At 40.5% G+C, this 16,119-nt stretch overlaps 1 protein-coding gene across 2 annotated transcripts in view; it reads right to left on the bottom strand.

The window, feature by feature from the left end:
- Positions 1–993: 993 nt before the first annotated feature.
- Positions 994–16,119, bottom strand: part of MIER1 (MIER1 transcriptional regulator) — a 51,287-nt gene continuing 36,161 nt past the window's right edge. For both annotated transcript variants that reach the window (XM_090048479.1, XM_090048478.1), the window contains exons 10-13: positions 13,115–13,209; positions 10,295–10,422; positions 8,232–8,371; positions 994–4,327 (exon numbers count right to left, since the gene is read on the bottom strand). In XM_090048479.1, the coding sequence (XP_089904605.1) occupies positions 4,002–4,327; positions 8,232–8,371; positions 10,295–10,422; positions 13,115–13,209 (689 nt within the window). In that variant the 3' untranslated portion in view covers positions 994–4,001. The remainder of the gene's footprint in view (positions 4,328–8,231; positions 8,372–10,294; positions 10,423–13,114; positions 13,210–16,119) is intronic.

Here is a 16,119-nt window from a genome sequence, read left to right as displayed (position 1 = left end):
TTAAAGCAATTTGGAAGCCTACCACTGCCTCAGTCACCATAATAAATTATAAATACCTATCAATGGTGGCATTTAATTTTCGCGTTTTTTTTATCATGGAAAAATCAGAGCTCCCCCTGCCCCCACTCACCAGGACACGGGTCCAGCTGCAGCTGTTCCCCGCACCACTGCTTTATGGTACAGAGCAGCCTTGATACGTTGGTGCTCTGCCCATGCCATTGCTCCTCACTCCCAAGCCACAGCCCCCCAGCCATACCAGTGCTCCTCACTCCTGACCTACAGCCCCCTGGGCCCTGCTGGTGCCCCTCACTCTACACCCACAGCCCCCCACCTCTCTTCCAGGCCGCCAGAGGGCCCCAGCTGCCCAGGCTATGAGGCCAGGGACCCAAGTCCACAACCCCCCGCTCCCCCCACCCTGAGGGAGGTGGCTTGGGTGCTGTTGGAGAGGCAGGGTCCTTGGCCTGCACCTGCCTCCACCCCCATGCACAATCTGCATGTGCCCCACATAACCCTCCAAGGAGCATGCAGTGGCAAGCAGTCAGACCCCTCTACTGCCCGCCCCCCTGGCTCCGTCCTGCTCTCTGCCCACCCTATAGCCATGCATTCCCTCCCTAGCCCTGGACCCCAAGCACCACTCCAGCTAGACAGTGTCCCCAGCCCAGCATAACTCCCTCCCGCCCACTCTCACTGGGGGGGGCCTCAATCCCCACTCACTCCCCCCTCCCACTCTGACTTACCTGTGGGGAGCTGCGAGAGGTGCTCTCTCTGCTTCCTGATCACCTCCTCCTGCTCCCCCCAGCCCTTGCAGGCTGGAACTCTGCCACTCTTCAAGGGGAAACCTGCTGCTTCTCACCGTTTTTTCTCCTTTAAAGGAGAAAATCAGCCTTTTGTCGACTTTTCCCATACTGAGTGGAAAACCAGGATCCCTGCTAATGACTCAAAGCCAATCAATTCAAGAAAACGAAAAAACTCAGTTACTCTTTACACAGACAATATGTTTAAAAAAATATTTTAATAAGCTTTTCCAGAATTGCAGACAGGGAATGGGGCAGGATAAGGGAATTACTAACAGTGCAAAATTACTATGCGTGAAAAAAATGTATAAAAACTAATTTGTAAATTTTTTTTTCTTCTTAAAATATCACTTCAAATCCTTTAAGAAGCCCAACAAAGGTTTGTTCTGTTGAACTGCATTTTCTGTTTAGGCTGCACTCTTAAAGCACTTCATGAAAACAGGACATTTGATCCAGCTGGATGCATCATGATAGGGCTTGAAAAAATATACACAAGTGTCTACATGCAAGCTGCTGTCTTTTCAATGAAGTTTGGACACGAGTTTGCATGTTTTTCGGTTCCAAAACTGCACCAAACATTTCTTGAACAAATTCAAAGTTACTATATTTCTAGAATTTTAAATAGTTCTAGTAGTGCAATGACTTATCAAGTTATAGTGGCTGCATTTTGAAGAACATGAACGAAATATTGTATAAAAACACACCTGCATAAACAAAATGCAAATTATAATTAAATATTTCTTAAAGAACAGCAGAGCATTACACATTATTTGCTTACGGAATGTCAGGTCTCTTTCAGGTATACCATAAAGAGGTAAGACTAAAAACAAAGCAACATTTCTGAAAATATACACAGTGCCATATTTTACACACAAGCCTGAGACAATTTACTTATAAACTTTCCTATAAAAATTTCTGCAAGTATTTTCACCTTGCAAACAAAAATGTTTAATACAATAAATTGAAAATATGACTCTGATTGAAGTTGCAAAAATTTTGAAAAGCACTGCACTACACTCCTAAAACTTTCTAAGTGGGCGTCTTTTGATATAAGGCTTGGATTTCCATTAACCAACCAGATTTCCAAATTGACAATTTCTTTCTAAAACAATCACTCCACAAGATTAATGCAGGCCATAGATTATATGACTCTTACTTACGCCTCTCTGTATAAACTGCTATGTACTTCCAGGTAGGTTAATGTCAGCTTGTCAACTCCTAATGCCAGCTGAGCCAGTAAAAACTTACCACCCAAATTTGGGGCAGGGGGGAGGGAAGAGGGGAAGATGATGACAAATGGGCTAATATCCAATATAGAAATCAATGGAAGCAAACCAGATTTTAATTTGGCTCTCAACTTGGGCTCCTGATCATTAACAAAAAAGCAAAGGATTGACTTAGAAAAACACATGACTTCAGTAATGTGATAATCAAGCTACTTTAAAGACATGTGACCTTAAATTTCCAAAAGAACCTCAGAAGAGCAGTATATAAACTTATAAAGAATATTTTAACAGAAATAACAGTATGTTTCTAAAACCACAGGCATACAAGAAAACAGGTTTTAGATTACACAAACAGGACATAATTTCCTATGCTTTTTAAACCAGATTGTGTGCAGCTGTGGCTATAAAGGTACTGTAACATTTGTAAAATTACTACTTCACAGACAAACCTCCACCTCAACAAAGTCCAGACCTTTATTGGGCAGGCTAGTAAGAACAGAATTAGCATTCTCCCCTAGGGGCAGGGGTTTTACGTTCTAGCACCCGCTCAAATATAGTTACCAATACCTACCATTACCTCTTACATATATACATACATATATATGTGCTGTACCAACTCTTTACACAGACACTGTACTGCTCCTGCTCCCACTGAAACCATCAACACGCTTTCAGTGGTGCAAAAGCCAGGCCCATGGTAACCAGTTGTGTACTCATTCCTAACCTAGGCAACCAGATTCAGATTCATCAGTCCATTCCTTCTCTCTTCTGTGCTCAATGAAATGTACAAGATGTATTAAAGATAAATCAATGATAATATAATACCTGACCTTAGCTAACAAGGTTTAGTATATTTAGGCATTTGGCTGACATTAAGCTTTTGTCTTAATCTCAAAAATAAACCTTGAAAATGTATAATAAAAGCAAGAGAATTTGTGCAATAAAAGCATCATGCTTATTCCAATGTTCTAAAAGTCACTATGTGTCATAAGACAGAAATTTGAAATCAGATTCTCATAATTATATGACTATTTTAACCATCCTTATAACAATTTTAATCATTTACTGTTTTCCAAGAAGAAAACATGACTTGGTAATTATATAAACAAATTATTTTTGTGGGGTTTTTTTTTTTAGAAAAAGTCTTTAGCAAAATAAAATGAAGCTGACATTAGACTCAGAATATCACTTCTTTCATAAAAGTTTACCAACTATACAAGTTAAGAAAATTATACAAGCTTTTGTTTTAAGAAAGGACAGCTCAATCAAGACATAGGTACTGTAAAAATCTTTCAAAGGCTACAAAGAAATCTGGAAAAATACAGAATGTATTTCTTTAGCCCAGATAAGAATATGGAAAGACATCATTGATGTCAACAATTTTACATATGCAAACCGGACTTGGTTTATTATGTTTTAAAACTTCTATATATAAAAATAATTGTGCTCATAACTTTCAGGATTCATAGGGGTTCCTTAACAATTGGAAAACACTTTTCTTCATTTAGAACGTTTGACTCCACACCCATTTCAATACACCTTTTGGAATTCTAAATTTCACTATCCTCTTGTGACAATCTGTAATTCAATCCAGCTCTTCTCCTCTTTAAAAAGTAAAATTTGTATAGCAGAGCAAAGCTTAAGTAATTCTGCAGAAGAACATGTGTATGTTTTCTTGGCACATTAAGCCAGAAATGTGTTCACTATACACATACCATTGACCGAGTTGTTTCTCAGATGTCTGATGGCAGTTATGCAGTTGCCAGACTTTTGTTAACAGTCAACAGCTCTGTCAATGAAAAAGTTCTCCTAAAGCATGTCAGCACTGACACATGAGTTATCAGATCTTAGGGGCCAAATAAAAGGTAAGAAAATCTCAACAGACTATTGCCTGGAATTTGATTCTGTCAGGTAACCCATCAACCCTGAAAATTTTACACATCCCAGAATTTACTCCAAGGAATAAAATCAGCTCTCATATTCAATCATCCAATGTTCCCAGTTCTTCAAACTTCCCATGCGAGATTGTTTCTTGGAAAACTTCTGAAGAACCTGGACTTTCTTTTCCATTGCTGTTGATTCTTCTCCTCTTCACAGGTCTTTCGCCTTTTTCTTCAAAATCATTTTCATTTCTTGCTGTTGAATGAGCGAGTTTAGGGTCAGCAGAAAGGTTTTCTGTTTCATAACCATTTGTATCCAGATCTGTATGAGATGTCTTCTTGCCACTCATTGGTCCATTTACATGCAATCCTTCCATTTTTATTTCATCCTTACTTGTTATCTCACCTGGTCCATTGGTGGATACTCCTGCATTACAAAAGAAATTAAAATTAGATTTCTAAGCATTTGATAATAGATAGGTAAAAGGCAAGTTTAACTGGTTTCCCAAACCAAAATGCTGATCTTGGATATCAATATCTTTAATGTGACAAATTACCCATTGACTGGCATGCCAAGATGTCCACTCCTGAAAGCCTGTGTAAGCTACAGCAGGTATACAGATATAAGAACATCCTACAGAATTTAGTAATACCACAATTTTTCTGGACAATTAAACTTTGGACAGCTTTATACAATAAATCTACTTTGGATATATGTAGGTAAGGGACAGTGACTGGAAAATGAGAAAAATACACTCATCCTCTGGGTCTGAGAGGCTGCATCCTACGTGGTGTAGCTAACCTGATGGTCAGTGTTGCATTGCCATGTTGCAGTGGAATCTTACTATAATTTTCCTCACTTCTTCTCAATGTTACTTAGCAGGGAATGTACTGACAACTTGATTTCTCTAACTTCCCATAGCTTAATGCAGTCTAAGACTTGGCAAAGAATTTTTAACCATGAGTCACTGATAACCCAAATTTAAAATGTATTTTATGATGAAAAGTTGTGTCATGTTGTCCGTCGCAGGATTCTAGATCAAATCTATGCTATTTATTAGGGCTGTGTGAAACGGCACCATTCTGTTTTGCCTTGAGTTTTGACGGAACAGTGTTTCATCTCGAATTTCATTTAGAGTCGAAACAGCTGTTTCGTTGCGTTGAAACAGAAAGGCTGTTTTGATGCTGTTTTGAGTTTCGCTGGGGATGGGAAGTCAGATCGCACCGGGGCAGGAGACAGCCCAGCTGGGCTGCTTTCCCGTCCCCCGTGCTACATCCCAGGCTGCCTCCGCCCCCAGTGCAATGTAGCACGGGGGACGGGAAAACAGCCCAGCTGGGCTGCCTCCCGTCCCCAGCACAATGTAGCATGGGAGAACAGCTGGGCTGCCTCCCACCCTGGCACAATGTAGCATGGGGGACAGGGAAGCTGCCTCACTGCCCCCTGCCAGATCTTGTGCTGGGGGTGGGAAGTCAGCCCAGCTGGACTGACTTCCCATCCCCAGCCTATGGTTGAAACGTTTTGATTTTCGAAACATTCTGACCAGCTTTGTTTTGTTTCCAGGTGATTTCGAGAGCCTTCGTTTCATTCTGATTTTGCTGTTTCAACCTCAAAATTGGTCGAGAGTGTCGGAACAAACTGGCCGGCAAAATTTTGCAAAGCCCTACTATATATAAACATATGTTATTTTAGTTGCCAGCCTTTCCAGCTCAACTTGGGTTCTAAGGGTGCCCAAGTTGTAACACCTAACTTTTAGGTACCTAACCTCTAGAGTGGAATCCAAAATCCTGTGCTAAGCATTGAAACTCCTTATATAGCGTTTGGTAAGTTAGAAGCCTTGAAGAGGCAATTCATGTCTTGCTCCAAGACAGAACAGGAAGCCACCTAAAGTCAGCATGCTCAGTGAAGCTGCCAAGTGCTAGAAGTCACTGAAGACAGGTGTATCTTAAATTCTGTTACTCAGAGCTAGAGGAAGGCGCCTCTTCCAACTCAGGTTCCACAGCCTAGAGACATCTCTTGAATGATCCAAATGAAACAGCAGTGGTTGTACCACCTTTTTGTGGCCCAATAGTTGGTACAATAGCCTTGAATGTCATAAATGCATGCTAAATGTCCTCTTTTGCCTCAGGGTACTCAAACGACATCGCCCCAAAAATATGTAAGCTGCCCTGGGATGGGGGCACTCTCTATCCTACCTGTTGAACATGTTCTATTCTGGAGAAAATAATTTAAAATGTGGTGGGCCAGACAGAGAGAAGAAACATAGGTTTGTACCCTAGTGGTTAAGGACGCTCATAAGGAATCTTGGGTTCTGGCTCCTGGTTTGTGGATGGCTTATACATATATACATATGTTACACCAGGTGTGTTATAGATATGGCCTACAGAGCCGTATCATCGAGCCCATGGGGCTTCTGGAGAGGCTGGCAATTCAGGTGTGTGGTATGCCACCAAATTCCATTATAAAGAACCCCATTCAAGACAAATCTTGGAGCAGAGACTGGAAATGAGGCTTGTGCCTCCCTCTCTCTCAGACAAGGTCTTGCTTTCCCAATGCATCTTCAATTCTTTTCTGCACAATGGAACAAATTCAACAGAAAGGATGGTGAGTGCTCCAACCCCTGAACTTACTACAGAAAGCTTGTTATGGCCCTCTGCACTCTCCCGAAATGCAGGCCTGAATTCCCTTGAGTAGAAGAGGGCATTTCAGCAACACCACTTACATCCTGACCAGGTGCTCTGACCACTAAAATACTGTATCTAAGTGGGCCCCTCTGTGTTTTAGAAGAAAAAAACAACACTAAATGTTACATGGGAGTTAAATCTGGTGTGTGTGGTAGTCATGACTGAGCCTCCCAGAGGACTTAGGTAGGTAACATTTAGTTCATGCAGTCAGAAGGGGCTTAGTTGAGTTGTAAGACAGTTGTCAACATTCTTAGCTCTGTCAAGACTGGACACACGCACAACTTTAAAGTAAAAAAGTTCCAAACACTTAGGATGTTTAGGTACTGCCACGGTTAGGCACCAGCTGAGCAGAAATTTTCAAGATTGTAATTTTGGACAGAAGCAGCTAAAATTCTGCTCAAGTATTTTTTGTAAACAGAGTTGAGCATTAAGCTGGCTTCTTTTTTTGCACATTACCCATAGGCCAAACCATGCCTTCAGATACATTGGTGCACGTGTATGCTTTTCAGTGACAATCATTAAAGCCTGGGGTTGCTTCACTGACAGTCAGGCTTTGAAATTTAGCTAGTAATTCTGTTGACAGTACACAAGGAGGTTTACCAATCAGCTCTGAGGTTCAGCTCATCTCAACGTGTGTCAAAACTGGCCCACAAAATTGAACATCTCCATAGTATTCTGTACATAACCGTGTAAAATATTTGCTATTTAATGCTGAGTTCAGGCATTGTATTCATTATGTATACAATCAAAACTCAGCATTAATTTAATAAATAACAACCTTTTAGGTTTTTATGCTTTATATTTTGTTGTTAAGGGCTGGATGAATATAAGACTTCAGTAAAACAGAAGACATGTTTATGAATCTAAAACCAACGGAAGCATTTTAACCATTTAGGGGCATCTCACAAGTGCAGCTATGCTCCTGGAATGCTACCAGCATCAGCTTGTGTTTCTCCGTGCCTTGTATTTGCTAGGATTCCTATTTTAAAAACGTCCGAAGAGTGAAAGTTGTATTTTACAACCTCTCTCTGGTTTCCCATGGGCACAGCACTTTACTCATCATCCTGGCAGTTTCCCTCCTGATTAAACGATTAACAAGTTTCGTCCTCCAAATCCTTTCCCTTCTATTTGTGCCTCCATTATTCATTGGAAACAGTTGTTTCTGCTCTTTCCAAAATAGTCTTCCATCTGGACCTGGGCTGGCTCTGACACTGCCAACAGCCATCCTAGGTCCAACTACTTAAAAACAGAGTAGATTAGTTAACATTGCTTCTCATGCCATCTGGAGATGCATTAAGTTGTTGCATGTCAATTGGTCCTGATCCAACAAAGATTTATACACGTTTAACTGTTGTAGTAAATGGAACCACAAAGACTTAGAATTAGCCTGGAAGATTTAAAACAGTTAAAAGGAAAAAGTTAGCTGATACTGTGAACTGTTTTATATTGAAATTAACATACAAACAGGGAAGTTTTTAATTGTGCAACATGCTGATGCTTACCAGAACCACTTGGAAAGGAACTAATGTCAAGGAGTTACACACACCACATTTCTCTTACAGCTTTTCAGTGCATTTCTGAGACTCTCACTAAGATTCATCAACTTCTTTTTGGAATGAGACAGAGAAAAAGAAATTGGAATTTATTACCATTTTGATTACTGTTGCTGGTTGTGCTGTCCTCCCTTTCAGACTGGCTGGTGCTGCTGTTAGATGCTGTAGGGGGAGGGGACGGAGCTCGACTGGAAGCAGCACTTTCACTTTCATCTAAAAGACGGTCCATGTAATCCCTAAAACCAGAAACGCCACATTCAGCAATGACTTTTTCCTTTTCAGAGGGAAAGTTGTGTGCATACTCAATATACTGTCTACAAACAGTTAGACTTGCATACATTCAATAACATTTTAAGACCCATTTGATGCATCTAGCTTTTATCTTATCTGTTCGTTTTATAGTTTCTTTATGCTACCTAGTCCTCCCGCTGCCTACACATATACTGACTGAATCAGTGAGATGAGTTACCAACTCCATGTTGCTCTTTGCTGAGAGTTGTGAAGATGATGCTCTATGGCAGTGGTCAGCAATCTATGGCCTGTGGGTTAGATCTGGCCTGGAAATGGCCAATCAGATCTGCATTTTACTAAAGATGCCAATTCCCCAATTGCCTGATCTGGTCCACATTTTGCTAATGGAGTGCAACTTGCCTCAGGAACTCCAGCCAAAACCCATATGGAGGCTGCTCTCTCTCATTGCAGCCTCTCAACAATAGGTTGCAAGCTGCAGCACATATTTGCAAAAGGTTGCAAATCCCCACTCTAAGGAATTGTGATAAAGAAGTTCCTTAAAATCCCAGCATTTTAATGGCAATGCCACTGAATACCAAGCAATCAGTTATCTGTATTACTATGAGCAAATTCTGTGCACATGCATTCTTGAAAGGTGGAGGCAGAACAGTAAATCAGTGTGGAATATGAATTAGAACATGAATATATTTTTGCTATAACTAAATTTTAGGTTCCATGTTTAAATCTTACATAAAGTTTTGCTAAAAACAGAACTGATTAGCTGAGCAAAGTGAGGTCTAAATGTTTGTCCATACAAGGACTGGGTCCTAATTAACATTCGATAAACAGCTTTTGCTAGTATGTATCATTCACAGCTTGTCCACAAGTAACGATTAGACCATAACAGCTGCTGCCCTTTTGAAACATCCCCATTTGGAAACTGCTCCAAATGTATGTGTGTTGGTACCCAGAAGCAGCTTTGTGTTAAGTTTCACAGATAAGTTATGAAAACAAAGCAACCTTGCCAAAGAAGACCTGAAACCAAGGCCAGAAGACAACATGATGATAGTAAGCAACATTTTAAATGGCAGGGAAGGACATAAGGAATCTTCTTTTCCAAAACTGTAATTTTCCCACAGATTTAAATCACATTAAAATTGACACCTTCCAAGTGCATATTGGTTGACGAATCCAAAAAGACCTGTTGCTAGTCTTCACGCCACCCTGGTCCTCCCTTCTGAGTCTCCTAGGAGGGATCAATGAAAATATACACTACATTGCGTAGCCTGACAGGCACTAGATAAGTATTTATTCTTTGCTTTAGGGTGTAAGCAATAAGAGTTCAGGCTGTACTGCCTCAATAACGATACCTGCAGTCCGCCTCCAGAACTAAGGAGGCATGTAAGCCTATATTCGAATACTGAAGAGCATTTAAAATTAAAAGCAGTAAATAAAAGCGCTTTGCCTATATATGCATGCTATTTTTAGTCTCTCTTTTTTTCAACATTAAGTGAACAAAGGTACAATTGGAAAGAATGCTTGCTGGAACAGCAAATTTAAAGAAAATATTGCAGAATAATTGCACAAAACATCTGAAATTTGTGACTGATTAATTTGCATAAAACCCCGATGAAACATTTAAAAAAAGTAAAAAATATATACATATTGTGATTCAGACAATTTACAAACAGAAAGCAGGCTTCACTAAATGAGTAACTGTTAATACAATCAGTTAGTCTAACTAAAATATTGTATTTTTTTTTAGCAATTACAGTATGTGCAATATTATTCATCTTTTCCTTTGGCTGCTGGCCTCTTGGAAATCGAGATTATGAAACTCATGAAATCCATTTTCACAGAAAGCAATATCAAGAGGTGATACAGATATGACATGCATTTAAAAAAATAAAATACAAGGGATTTCTTACGTTACACCAGGGTGAAGATTGTATTTCTTCTTCCCAAACCGGGTCTGCTGTGCAAAGAAGTCATACCGCTCCGATTTTTTCCACATGTAATAAAATGCAACACACTCGCCAACTGATCTTGTTCGTACCTATGAAAGGTCATACGAGCATTAATGAGATAATTAACACTTTCAGTGGTTGCATACACATCGCATGACTTTGAGAGATTCAAAGTGTACTGTGATTTTTTCCTTTAAGATATTTAAAATGTATGGCAAGAGGAGATTTGAAAAAGTTTATAAAATAATGAATGGCACAGAGATGTACCTCAGATCTGATCTGGTATGGGAGTTCTTATGTTAATATGATTTACCTTTTCTTAGTCTAAATCAGAAATAATCTGTGAGTTACTGTCCCCAAGTAAACTAAGTGCCAAATTCAGTTTTTGGCAAGCAAAGCAAGCAGCAAGTTTAAACTGGAAAAGAGTACTTCTCACAAAAGCACCTCTGAACTCTGGTGCTAAATCGTGTAGGCAAAAAATTCTGCTGCATGTCCATAACCACACATTTTTAATGTCTCATTTAATATAAGAAACAAAGGGTACAGACTAAGTGGAAAAGGATGTCAGAAGCAATGTCACTGGTATAATGAACTGATTGATGCACTTATGCCAAACTGAGGAACAGTATTTCAGCAATGAGCTGAAATAAGCCCAGTGGAGACATGTGATGCAGGAAGAACAAGCAGAAATGAGTAGTGCACTAATACTAAGGATGCCTCAAAATTGGATTCCATTAGAAAAAAAATATTTCTGGATCAGACCTCAGAACCTCAGAAAACTAGGGCAGGAAGGGATCTCAGGAGGTCAAACCCCTGCTCAAAGCAAGACCATCCCCAGCTAGACAATCACAGCTAAGGCTTTATGTAGCTGATATTTAAGGATGAATGCGTTACAACCTCTCTGGGTAACTTGTTCCAGCCATTTTCCTTGATATCTAACCTAAACTTCCCTTGCTGCAGCTTGTGACCATTATTCCTTGTTCTGTTAATGTTCACGCCATTAGGTTATACAATGGAAGCTACCTCTAAGAAGCTAGGGCAAATACTCAGCTGGCATAAAACAACACAGAATCACAGGAAAGTAAGGCTGGACAGGACTTCATAAGGTCATCTAGTCCAGCCCCTCAAGGCAGGATCACCCCCAACTAAACCAATCCAGCCAAGTGTCTATCTAACCTGCTCTTGAACACTTCCAAGGACAGAGATTCCACAGCCTCTCTAAGTAGGTTGTTCCAATACTTGATTACCTCTTATAGTCAGAAAGTTCCTGCTAATCTCCAACCTAAATTTCCTCTGCTGTAGTTTGAGGCTATTGCTTTTAGTCCTGCCCATCTCCTATAAGCACAGAAAAAGGCTAATTGCCATCCTCTGTAATAAACTGCTCTTTAGATACTTGAAGACTGTTATAAAACCGCCCTCAGTCCTCTCTTCATTCTAAGAAACCCCAGTTCTTTCAGCCTTTCCTCTTTCAGTCTTGCCTTCTAGGCTTTTAATCATTTTTGTTGTACATGCATTCCACTGACTTCCATTTTATATTAGCTGAGGACCCGCCTCAGAACCTGCAGACGGAGGTGACAAAATGGTTCAAAAGAAGCAGAAAGCATATTTTAAAGTTCTCTTCTTAATGGATTTGCTTAGTCTCTGACAGCACCAACTGGTGAAAAATGCAGAACCACCAAAATGAATTTCCCTGCAAACCAATGATGTAAACTTTTGTTGCTCATTAGTGAGAACCTCTGCCTATATTTTCTTTCACTGACGGGATTTAAAATTATTTCCATATCCTCTAACTCCTTCCTAGCTAGGATTTTCAGCATACACAGTCAATTCCTTGAAGTTCAATTTAAATATGTACTATTTTTTAATTCTAATCAGTAAGATTATAATAAATTTCAGCTGATTTGTTAATAATAGATTTCTTTGTTCAACCAGCCATTTTAGGATTTTGTATAACTAAAGCTTCATATTTCAATTTGTTCTTCCATATACAGCAAAGCCAGGCAGCTAATGCAACCAACCCCTTCCTCTGACAGATCAAGATGAGGATATGCATGTCACAATGAATCAGCAAAGTCTCTGATTTGGAGTAAATCAAGAATGTAAGCATCTACACAGAATTTTCTTGCATACCCATGCCCCCAAATAAAACACCTGTCTTGTTTTTGGAGAGGCAGAATAGAAAAAAAAAAGATTCTTCTTGAGTTATGGCTGCATAAAGCAGGGACAGAATCTAAATCTTCAGCTCACTTACTTTCCCTTATCTGCTTAACTAAAAGCTTTAACCCTTGAAGCTGCTTAAGACTGGTTTGCAGGTATGGAACTATGGTCTGAAAAGAGCTAAAAACAGTCTGAAAAGCTCCTATTTAGAAATAGTAGAAAAGACACCAGAGGCAGCTAAACACAGCAAAACTGGCTTCATTAGTAGGATATAAAGACTATTAAGAAGAAGAGATAATTATTAATACCAGTGAAGTGAAGACCAACGAGCCATTATGTCAACAGATTCCTTAAGCTGCTTGAATAAAAGTGTCACTGCTGCAGTGAGCAGGAATAAAAGCTGGAGCAGAAATCAGAGTGGGGTGCCTCTATTCCACACAGAAATATGCAGTTTCCCTGCTTAAGATATGCACTCTGATCTGCGGGGGCTGATTTTTTAGGGGAAGCTATGCGAGTAAATAAGGTATCTGAGATTGTTTGTGTTGTATATGAGCAAATAAAGTATTTCCCCAGACTTCAGCTACAATAATGTAGGTAAAGTACATTTTTATTAATCATCCTCACCTTGTTTGCCTGAATCAAGTGAAAATCTTTTCCATATGCCTTTAGTCCTTGTTCAAAATTTCTACATTCTTCTTCTGTCCAAACAGATAACTCTTCTGAAATAAGGAATATAAATACAGAAAACACACTTTAAAGTAAGATTATAAAGAAGAAAAAGGAAAATCAAGTGGCCAAACCAAAAAAAAAGCCACTAAATATTTACCATATTTATTCAATTAAAAGCCTGTTTTTCTTCCCCATTTACCAAGTATGAGGTGGGAGGGGGGAGAAAATAGGCAGCTGCTGTGGCTCCAGCTCTGGCCCCAACCCTGGCTCAGTGCTGGAGCTGCAGCTGCTGCCTGCCCTCTACCACCTCTGCAAACCCCTGCTGCTCCTCCCCTTCAGCCTTGGGCCTCCACCACACACAGACTCCCCTCTGTGCTGCTTCTCTCCCTTCCCCTCCCTATCGCCCTACTCTCCCACTGCACCCCCCTTACCTTTGCTCCAGTATCAGCAGGCTGTCCTTGCTGCAGCCTGGGACGCAGGGCACGTCCTGTCCCTGGCCTGGCCCTGTAGCAGCCAGGGCTAGAGGGCTGGGTTGGATCTGTGTTCAATGCCCCAGGCTGCAGTGGGGCAGTGCCATAGCAAAGGTAAGGGGAGTAGAGGAGCAGGTGGGGGGTAGAGACTTTGGGAGGGGGAGGTAGGGAGAGAAGGGAACCTGGGGCTGCAGGGGCAGAAGTAGAGTGGAGAGGAGAAGGGCAGGGGTGGAAGACAGGGACCTGAGGCTGTGGGGAAGGGGAATGTGGGTAGGATGACAGGTGGCAGTGGCAAACTGCATGCCTTCCACACTGCCTGCCTTCACCGCCTGCCCCACTACTGCCTTGTCTACCACCTATCCCTTACTGCCGCCCCCATTACTGGCACCCTACCATGTGCTCCCACTGCTCTCTGCCCCGCCACTGCTCCCCTCACTGCCTCCTTCACCTCCTGCAGTAGGGGGGCGGGATGAGTTTAAGACAATCCTCCAGTAATTAAATTCTATACATGGAAAATTATAGTAAGTTTACACATTTTGCATGGGTAAATACAGTAAATTTCTAAACCACAAGCCAATTAGTTAACAACAGCCACCAGAAATTCAACATATTAGCACAAAAATAGAAAAGAAGAGCAATTTTTGTCTGAAGCAGCAAGAGACCATTTACAAAGGGTAAGGAACAGATATGCTGACAACTGAAAATGATTTAGCTACTCTAGCAGATGCAACAAACAGCATTTATAGATAATTAAGCCTCATCTACACAAGTGATATTTTTCAAACATGGAAAAGTAAAACACTGATTCAGCTTCTTCAGTGTTAGCAACATTGACAGCCTACGTGAAGATAGCCTACTATCTGCTGTTACCATTTTTAGTATTGTGATGTGAAATTACTCAAAGAGTGCCTAAGCAACTTAGTGAGTTAAATGTGCATATTCAGTGATTTGACTGTTTAAGAGCTGCCAATGTGAGGAACTGGTATTAGCAGTGATTGGGAACCTTTGGGAATGAACGGCATATATTTATCATAACTCTTGTGATAATTTGAACTTCAACAGACGGTGTGATTTATACCAGGGGTTTTCAGTCTTGGTCACTGTATTCACGGGTGGATGGACATGTAGCAGTGTACCCCTGGCCACCAAGTCGGGGGAGGACGACGCATGGCCAGACGCCGAGTCTGGGGAGCAAGGCATGCAGCTGGGTGCGGAGTGGCAGCAGCTGCCACTTGCAAGCTTCCCCCGCCCTTCCCCCATGTCCAGCCATGCACCCCCGTGGGGCAGGGGAAGCTCGCACGCGGCAGCTGCGTACCTCCCCAGGGGTACGCTGACAACCCCTGATCTATACTAACAGCTGAATTGATTTTCAGCACCATTTGAGGGCAAGAATAAGATAGTGAGTTCCATCATTATGGGCAAAAAAGACCGTAATTCAGGGGTTAAACCCCGCCCCACGTAAGATCAACCTGATAAAAAGTTTAACCAAAAAAAAATATTTGTCAAGAAAGGGATGTTTGATCCCAGGGACCAGTCAGGCTTTCAATATCAAGGGATGAGACATCTTGGCAAAGCTCTCACTGACTAGAAATCAGAATTTCACTCTAAGTTTTGAACATAATCTAAATCTCATCTATACCTGAGGGTCACTAATCAAAAAGGGTTGAAAAGGGGGTGGGGAAATAGTAGAAACCATGCTTTCGGAGTGATCATTTTCTTGTACAGACAGATCTAGAGTTCTAATCTTTGTTCCCAAGGCAAAAGATAGAAGACTCAGAAGCACAGTAGACAGGGAATAAGAAAAGATGAGCACCTAAGGGAAACAGCTTATCAAACAGTAAAAACTGAGAGAGATGAAAAGGAAAGATCAAAATAAGGATTCTCTCTTGCTCACACACACACCATACTCCAGAAGTATCTTCTGGAAAATTTAGGCTAATTTAAAAAGTTGAAATCTTTTCTAGCTAAAAGATTTAGACACCCAATCTTCTTTACTTAGAATTCTGAATTCTTACACACTCCCATGCTCTTTACTTCAATGATTGAATTTAAAATGTCTAGAGGATTGAATACAAAGAAAAGCTATGTATAATTCATCATTTAGTTGGGCAGACAAAATTATTTAAAATTTTTAGAAGTAACAAAAATACCAGGTTTTTATTCTGGTTTATTTTATTTTATATCACATTCTTATATATGTATTACTACTTAGGCATTTTTATTATTCTTATTACTTCCCCCAGTGATATCTCATTCTGATGCTCACCTTCAGGAAACAGAACATCTAACTGACCTAATTAAATGGCTGCATTTTATGAATCCTTATTTTCATGTTCACAAATCATTTAATTCCTGAATTTGGGAAGAGGCATAACAGTGCTATGTTATGCTTACACCTAGTTGGTAATGGAAACAGAACTATCTAACTGTTTTTAAACAAATTAAAAAGATGCATGCCATTTTGCAAAACAGTATAAATTAAAAATCAGT

This window comes from Crocodylus siamensis, chromosome 5 (assembly GCF_052110815.1).
Source record: "Crocodylus siamensis isolate JL-2025a chromosome 5, ASM5211081v1, whole genome shotgun sequence".
Taxonomy (NCBI): Eukaryota; Metazoa; Chordata; order Crocodylia; family Crocodylidae; genus Crocodylus; species Crocodylus siamensis.
The sequence above is the reverse complement of the archived record's forward strand: the minus strand, read 5'-3'. Positions and strand labels throughout refer to the sequence as shown.